The 9,204-nt window shown below is 39.6% G+C and overlaps 1 protein-coding gene across 1 annotated transcript in view; it reads left to right on the top strand.

Moving 5' to 3' along the window:
• LOC106963979 (receptor-type tyrosine-protein phosphatase U-like) overlaps nt 1-9,204 on the top strand; it is a 105,345-nt gene that overhangs the window by 25,293 nt on the left and 70,848 nt on the right. Inside the window, exons 5-6 of the mRNA XM_015059189.1 lie at nt 4,002-4,173; nt 7,637-7,930. Of these exons, the coding sequence (XP_014914675.1) occupies nt 4,002-4,173; nt 7,637-7,930 (466 nt within the window). The remainder of the gene's footprint in view (nt 1-4,001; nt 4,174-7,636; nt 7,931-9,204) is intronic.

Here is a 9,204-nt window from a genome sequence, read left to right as displayed (position 1 = left end):
TAAAAAAGCTGGCGTCTGTAGATACCAGTATTTTACTGGACATTTACCTTTTCAATCCTGTAATTACCTTTTAAAGTGGTGTAGTACTGTAAGTAAATACTGTAATGACGCCAACACACCGCAGATGTAGTACCGTCACCAGGGTTTATTAGAAATAATAGCGAGCTGCTATTCCTTAGGCTGCAGCTCGCCCCTCTAACAAATCGTTACACTCAACTGAATAGCTTCACTGCTAACACACACTGAACTCTCCGCTCTTCCGGTGTTCTGTCAGATCAGCATCGGTCCTGGTCCTCTCGCTCCCCTGATCCCCTGCCCACATGACAGGTCCATCACATGTGAGTGGGAGTCAGCAGAGTCAGACAGGGGAAGCCCATAACACTCTATACATAACAGTGATCACAATGCAACTTATAACAAATACACATAACCATATGGAGCCCAGCAGAACTAAAATACAGAATCGTTAAAACACTACGGTGGCAGACAGGTGCAAACACGAGAAAAACAAATACAACAAAGAAAAGACGCAAACAAAAAAGAGATGCAAAATATATATATATATATATATAAAAACAAGTGTTCCAGACCACTAGAGCTTTGTGTACGGGTTCAGTGTCTGCATCCTTTTAAGCTTATTCTGTCATGGGCTTGAGAAACGACCCGGTCTACGGAAGAGGGGTCCTGCGAAGGCAGAGAGCATTGCAGAGAAGCTGTAGCCTTCAGCTAGCTGCCTAGCCTCCACCTCGGCGTTATGTTGCTTAGCAACCGTGACAACATTATTTAAACAATGTTTGTAGGCGAGAATGTAGATGTATAAATCTCACATTTCTGCTCGGTTCATCAGTGCATCACCTAATTGCAATATCTGTCCGACGTTTTCGGAGACGTCTGCTCCCGCTGTATTAACACCCAGCTCCCCTCGCCTGCTGCCAGCTGGTCCAGGTTTAGAACACCTGACTCATTTGGGCTTTCCCAAATGACAGTTAAACACAGATATTAAGTCAGGTAACATCTAGTTGTAATATTTTGGTTCACTAAAATATTTCATTTATTCCTGAGCAAATCGGTTTGACTGATTAAAGTTAAGCCTAAAAACACAATAGTTTGATTAAACTGTATTGTCTTACCTGAGATTTGGAGAGTATTGAAAAGGGATTCTTTGCTTACATTCCCATTGCTTACATATGTTGCGATTGTGGGAGCAACTCTTTATCAAACACCATCTCTTTACGGAAACTAACAAACCCATCTTTGAATTTGACTAAACAAGTGTTTAACATTGTATTTTTAACATACAACACCAACACTGGTAATCTAACACTTTTGATTATGCTCTGTAGATTTTGATTCATTCCCTAAAAGATTTATTATAGAAAGTATTTTTTTTCTTTCCGTTTAAATGCCGGTTCTCTAAGCTGCAAATACAAGTAAAATGTCTTGCCTAGGAAAAAAACTGTATTGTTCAATTATTTTGCGGTAGTTTACTGCAGGTCATCAGTCTAGATCGTGACAACAGAAGAAGACATCAAATTGACAATATCCTACCGAATTTTGGAATAACAGTGTTACTGCTGGAATTCTGCTGTAAATTTACAGCCATTTCTAAGAGTGTGGGAAAAGATCCAGTTGCAGATATGAGAGGTTATTAAATTAGCGCCTTTTGCTTTAGTTCTCTGGCTGGGACGGGTTTTGGTTTACTAAAGCCGAAAGCCATTTTTCTCGTTCACCAACTGAAAATAGTTTCAATTTCCCTTGTCTGAATATGAGCTAATATTAGTCTTCAAATCCCTTCTCTGAATGCCTCAATCCTCCTCTGGCCTTTGAAGCCTCAACATCTGAGTGCTTTTGAAATGACGGCTGCAGGGAGAAGGGGCCTTGCAAATTACATCTCACTATCCTCCCAGTCCCAGCCTTTGTGTTTCTTTTTTGAGATGTTTTTCTTCAAACCCCTTTCTCACTGTGTTCGAGTGTCATTGACACTTGAAAAAAAATATCTAAAAATATTAGCTTATAAATTCTTGTTCGTGGTTAGAGCTACTCAGAACATGTGGGAGACACAAACAACTGAGAGCTTTTCACCTTGATGGCAAATTGTACGTGTGTGTGTGTGTGTGTGTGTGTGTGTGTGTGTGTGTGTACGTGCACTTGTGTGTGTCCGTCCATCCATTCATCCATCCATCCATTTTCTTACACCCTTGTCCCTGGTGAGGTCAGGAGAGGTGCTGGCGCCTATCTCCAGCGAATGTTTCGGGCGAGAGGCGGGGTCACCCTGGACAGGTCGCCAGTCTGTCGCGGGCGTGTGTGTGTGTGTGTGTGTGTGCAAAGTGAAAAATGCTAAATTGAAACGGCAGTCCGTGTGCTTTACCTAGAAAACTATTGTCTCCCTTGGATGTTTCAGACTTTTGTTGCTTTAACAAACCCATCATGATCAGCTAAATTTTGCTTCTTTGACCAAAAACTCTTTGATGTCAAAGTGAAAACTGATTTCCACAAAAATAAATCTCAATGAAATAAAAATATGTATCATATTGCGTGATTGCGTTTCCAATTGAGCACAAATCTTTGTTGGTATTCTGCTAATGTTGAAAAAACACAATTTTGCAATTGCAGTGTTTTCATTAAATAAGCAACGCAGTTAAAATCTCACACAAATAAGTTTTTTTTAACCAGATCAGATATTCAAAAATCAAACCGAGCCTTCATCCTCCAACCACTTCCTGTCGTCTTCTTTGTCTTTTCTGGCAGTAGTAACATTCTGTTGTTGATCATGTGACTCGTGATGTGACAAAAGTGTTTCCATTGCAGTTTTGCAAAACAGACTCAATTTGATCCAGCAAGAAAACCACCAGATCCTAGCGAGTTTTTTTGATTGCCGCATTTCATATAAGCAAATTAATTTTCATATCAAATAAAGAAATCATATGGTCAGTGGAAACACAACTTCTGCAGGTCGCTCTCAGTCATGTTTTCCTCCATTCTTTTTTCATAACTGTTCCAGATATCACTCTACTCTCCTTTGTCAGCGTAGTCATGGTAACCTGGTATCTTCTCTCCAGTCTCCTTCTTCACAGTCTGTCAGGTTGTGAGAGCGACCTGATCCAGGCAGACCGACACATGGATCACATTCCTTCATGTCTTGATGATGATTTAACTGAACTCAAAGGAGATATTCAGGTCCTTAAATTTTATTTTTTCCATCCATCTCCTGACTGATACTTTTGCAGTTATGCAGTCACTTATTTTACGTTGAATATTTTTAATTGTCATTATATTGTAGAAATGAGTTGACATTAAAGGTTGTTTAGTGATTTGTTTTTGGCAAAATTTTGCTGATCATGACTGATTTATAAACTACTGGCACCAGTTGATCGGACCTCTGTTGAATTAGATCTGTCACTTTAAAAGAGGTGAATATTTGTAAAAAAAAAAAAAGTGTAACTAATAGGAAAAATACTACATCATGCACACGACATAAACATTATCCAAACTACATCCGATTTTCTCCTGAGGCATTCCCAGCTCAAACCGCTGGATGTCAAATCGATTTCCTAGTGGAAATCAAGAGCGGACATTTTACGTTCTAATCTGCTTATTGTTTGAGCGAGCCACATATATTGCATGTCCTGCAAGGAGGCATTCTGAGCGGCAGCCGGCTCTGATTTGGTCCTGACGGGTTGAGCCGGTTTCCGGTCCGCCTGCGGCGCTGACACATCAGCATGGAGGCGACTGAGGAGATGTCAGCTGGAAACGACGACGAGCCGCGAGGCTGGAGGAGAAGCCAGCGTCGTTACCGCTTATCACATATTCATTATCTTGCCTCGCAACATAGCAGACTCTAGCCACCTTTTGTTTTTTTTTGTTTTGTTTTTTTTTGTTTGTTTGTGTGTGTGTGTGTGTGTGTGTCTCCTCAGTCTGCTGTGTTCCCAGTTTTAATCACATTGATGGGCCTTAAGTAAACATGTCCATTTCCCTCTGTGTGCTCTTTGTTTTTCTGTCAGCGGAGAAACAGCGCCGTGCTTGACACTTCCTGGCTGTCGCGGCTGAGCCACAAGCGGCTGATGGCGACGTTTCAGGTGGAGGCGCAGCGCGGCGAGCAGGACCTCTACCGCTGCATCACCCTGTCCCCCAGGGGGGCCGCCGTCTCCAACTTTGGAGAGCTCATCGTCAGAGGTGAGCAAGTCCTGCAACGGTGCAGAATATCTGTGGGACAGAGTGGAGGAATTCAACATGGGAGATGCAGGGCAGGAAGAAAAAGAACAAAAAAGAGAGATGTGGACGCACTAACAGAAAAATAGAAACTAAGAAAGAAAGAAAGAGAAAGAAAGAAGGAAGTGAATAATGGCAAGGAGACGATAAAACACAGTGAAGCGCCAACAAAACATCCTTACACAGGGATGTGAGGCCAGGCCAGGGAAAAAAAAATTATATATTATATCAATATATTTCCATCTATTTATTTCCTCTAATCATATATATATATATATATATATATATATATATATATATATATATATATATATATATATTTGTTTTTTGTTTTTTTTCATAGGGTCCATTCTTAATAATAGTACATAAAATACAAGGCATATAGTTTGAATGGATCCTTGTTACCTAGTTACACAAACATATTCATATGCAGATGAATATGATCCAAACATTTGGGTCAGAATCAAATGACTGAACTGTTACACCAACAAACTACAACAACATCAAAAGAAAAGAAAAAAAGCCTATCAGACAGGTGCGATACGAAGAAATCACATTTCCATCTATTTTCTCTAATAGAGAGAATAGATGGTTTAATTTTCTTTAGCTATGAGTTTTGCATCTTTAACAAATACATAAATGAAGCTGTGTCAGATTTCTCTGGCTTTCCTGTCTGCCTGTGTGTTATTCTATCCAGAGTGAAAGCTGATATCATTTGTATAATCCAATATGAAACACTTGGACTGTCTGGTCTTATCCAAAGACAGCAACAGACTCTTTGGCAAACAAGAGACACATATGGCTATATTGAATTTATTTATATTTTATTTCTTTTAATTTTTAAATTGGTTCCCTTTTTTTACTGGGTTTTAAATCCATGTCTTGATTGAAGAAGATGACTATGTATGCTACTCTTAGATCTGAACTTGACTCTGAGGAGGGAGGCAACATTTGAACATTTTCCAATGTTCCTGGTTTCACAGTTGTTGACTGAATGACATGTTTATGAAAGCATAAACTTTTTTAATGTTTTCATGATATAAAGCTCTTTGAACTGCGGTGTTGCAGAAATGTGCTACACAAATGAACTTGATTGACTGATGAAATAGTTTTGCAAAGTACTGTAGTGTCAAACTTTAAGTTAAAATAAATAAACTTCTTGGATCTTTCAGTAGATCCAGCCTTCATAGCGACACAGTCGGTTCTTGTCTGATTGAGTTAGAGATGCATCAGCGGCTGATTCTAATTAAAACACAGCTATTATAACCGGCAGGGGACAAAATGTGTTTGTTTTTAATTAACTCTATTGGTTTTATACATAGAAAGCTGAAAACACACAGCTTGTCAAGTTGAGTAGATGTACATGTCATAGAACGATCACGGCTTCATCACGGTCTGCTGTCGTTACATTGTGTTCTCTATGATAAACAGAAACATCGGAGCCGTCTAAGGAAATCACTGAGTCACTGATTTAATGAAAATGTTTAGACTTTTTTTTCATCTACTTTTTAAACTATTAAGTTACTGTATTTACAGGATAGTCAGTTTAAATGGCTTAGGTTTCTTGGCAATAAACTGATTGTCTTTCTTTTTTTTAACATTGCATATTTCCCATTAATGAGGTTGGGACACAGAGCAAAAGAAAGTGGTAAAATTTAATTATTTAATCATTTAATATATTAAGTGAGCCACAGATCCGCTTGTGGCTGCAGCAGGTCTCAGACCTCTGATCTAGAAGTTGAAGGCTGTGGTTCTGTCTCAATGTGGCCGAAGTTAGCCGCCTACAGAAGGAAGAAAGATAGGCAGCAAGAAACAAGAAAAAAGAATGAAGGAAGAACAACAGCAACAAAAGAAAAATGTGGACAATCAAAAATAAAAAAAAGAAAATGAGAAAGACACAAACAATGGCAAAATAAACAAAACTGCCTGACAATTACCGAAAGGGAAACCATTAAGCATGTGGGGAAAAAAGACAGACAAAAACAGAACCCAAAAAAGTAAGAATAACTAAAAGAACAAGAAAAAAAACACATTACAGAGAGCTTCAATGTTATTGCTGAAAAAGTCAGGCACTAGCAACACTTAAGATAAAACCAAAAGCAGCTCTAATAGAGTATTGTAAAGGTGATACACAAATATACTCTGCTAAGCATTAAACCAGTGTGTTTATGTTTAGCTGAAACATTTAATGCAGCATTTAAAACGATGAATTGCTCCAGAAGCTAAGCTAGCCTCATTACTAGCATAAGCAGCTCAATATTCAAAGTGTGGTTTCTTTACTCTGTAGCTAACATCTATCGCAGAATATTCCACACATTCACTACGCGTTTCTTTGTGTTGTTTTGTTTCTCTTCATCTGAAGTAATTTCTTCTGTCTCAGCAACAATACCAGTCTTCTCGTTGCTGCTTCTGTTGTTGGAGGCATTTCAGAACAAAGTGCATCGCCCTCTTCAATAATGCTGAAAGGGATTTTGCAGAAATATTTTCTTTTTTTTCCTCTGGGTTTTGCTCCCTCGTGGTTGCTTTCTGCTTTTCTCATGTTTCTTTATTACTTGGTTTACAGGCACATAAAGAATGATTCACTCCTCTGCTGACCCTGCCTTCATCACTACACTTTTAACAAGAGCCTTTGAAAGAATCAGCATTGTGAACTGATCTGAATTGTTCCTGGTTAAGGGTCGCACAAGGGTCATCTGGGATAGATATATTTGGATTTAAGCACCAGAATTCCAGTTTAAATGGCCACAGTGATGATTACCTGAAGAACCCTTAAAGCTTACTGGGCAGTGGAGTAAGTACATTTTAGAGCAGAGAAATTAAATCCTTCATGCTGAACAATTGTGTTTGCTTTAAACATCGCTACGGAAACATTAACCTGCCAGAGCTTGGAAATAAATTCAGGAACAGCATCTCGTTTGAACGAGAGAACTTTATCTGTACAACATATCGAGATTTATGTCATTAATAACATTTATTTGCAGGAGATTAATAAATCTTCTTAGAAGCCTTAGATTTGTTTAAGATGTCTGTTTTTGATTGATCTAATGTGATAATCTGTCTTAGACAAAGAATTTTGGGTTTTCTTTACCTATATGCCATAATCATTAAAATTGTGCACATATATATATATATATATATATATATATATATATATATATATATATATATATATATATATATATATATATATATATATATTTTATTTTATTTTTTTTTTTTTGTATGTTTACACAATATTAAAAATTTTGGTGATGTTTCAGTAATATATAGGAACAGAGAAACAAAGCAGTTCAAAGTGCTTTACATCATAAAAACACAATACAAAACACAATAATGGAGGGACCACTCTCCCTCCACACTGCACACCAGCCCAGTTAACAGGAAGTAGATTTAATGAGCTCACACCAGATGACCGTCTCTGTTTCAGTCCCGCCCACGCCCATCGCCCCGCCCCAGCTCCTGCGAGCGGGCCCCACCTACCTGATCATCCAGCTCAACACCAACTCCATTGTTGGAGACGGACCTGTCATCCGGCGGGAGATCCAGTACCGGGCCAGCCAGTCCACCTGGAAGGAGACCCATGTGGTGGGCTCTCTCACCTACAAGGTCTGGCACCTGGAGCCAGACACAGAGTACTACATCAGCGTTCTGCTGACCCGACCCGGGGAGGGAGGCACCGGAGCGCCGGGCCCACCGCTGGTCAGCCGGACCAAGTGTGCAGGTATGTGCAGTCACAGTGGATGCTTTTTCACAAATAAAAATATGAACAGTGTGGGACTGGTTGTCTTCAACCCCCTTTACTCTGATGCACCTACTTAAAAATCTAGAGCTCACCTTCTAGGTGTTGCCTAATAAGAGAGTTTTGTTCTGTGAAGGACTGCGATGGGAGAATCAGTCAGTCATGTCTCACGGTGGTGGCTGCATCATGCTGTATCGATACTTTTTTCAACAGGAATCAGTGAAGTTGGTGACAAGATGTGAAAAAGTTTCATAGGTGTTAAAACTTTAAAGGGGCACAATTATGTATTTTCCTTACATTTAGTTGTTATAAAAATGCTATATATCAAATATGACTTAAAGAAATCCATCCAATTCATCCCTCATCTTACACCCTGATCCCCAGTGTGGTCGTGAGGGGTGCTGGTGCCCTGCAGCGGTCACCAGGCGAGAGGCAGGGTCACTCTGGACAGGTTGCCAGTTCATCGCAGGGCCTTAAAGAAAATTTGATTTCATAATTTAACTTCTTGAAATTGGTCCTCTGACTTCAGGAAGTTATCACAACATGGCTCCTCTATTGACCCTTTAAAAAGGTTTTTAGCAGCGTCACTCTGAGAAGTAGCTCCTATAATGAGCTCAGCAGATGTGCAGTTCAACCAGATGTTTGTTAATATGGCATGATGATATTTGTGACACCAAGTTGAGTGACACACACACTCCACTCTGATCCACTCTCCGTCTGCTCGCTCGGTCTGTTCGGTCTCTGCTTGTGCTCAGCTCTCTGTCTGGTTCCAAAATGAAGTTGAGTGACACTCCACCAGCCAGTCACAGACAAGTTTTTGTCATCCAATCAAAGCATGCCTTGCATCCCTAGATCATCAGGTTTTATTTTGTTAACGCTGCTGTTGCTACTGCAGCAGTGTGGCTACGGATCACAAGTAAAAGTCTTTTTGCTCTCCAGATCACCACTGCATGTCAACTTGGTGGGACATTAATCACACCATATACTAGTTGCTACTGGCTAATCTGAAGGAGCTGAGTGAGGGAGGGCTGCTCTGTAAGGCAGAAGCTTGGAAATTGCAGCTCTGAGGAGGAGCTGCACCTTGAAGGCGGGGCTAAGTCCACCCAGGTGTTTTGGACAGCTGAGTGGTTGCCATGTAGGTTTCTCAGTCATGCATGAAATAATCAAAGCAACATTCCGAGTATGTTTTTTTTTTTTTTTTTTTTTTTTTTTTTGGGGGAGCAACTTTTAAACTTGTTGAAAATTTAAAAAAAACT

This window comes from Poecilia latipinna, unplaced genomic scaffold (assembly GCF_001443285.1).
Source record: "Poecilia latipinna isolate Pla-1442-1.1 unplaced genomic scaffold, P_latipinna-1.0 Scaffold1609, whole genome shotgun sequence".
NCBI classification, from domain to species: Eukaryota; Metazoa; Chordata; class Actinopteri; order Cyprinodontiformes; family Poeciliidae; genus Poecilia; species Poecilia latipinna.
This window is presented reverse-complemented; position numbering and strand designations above follow the sequence as displayed.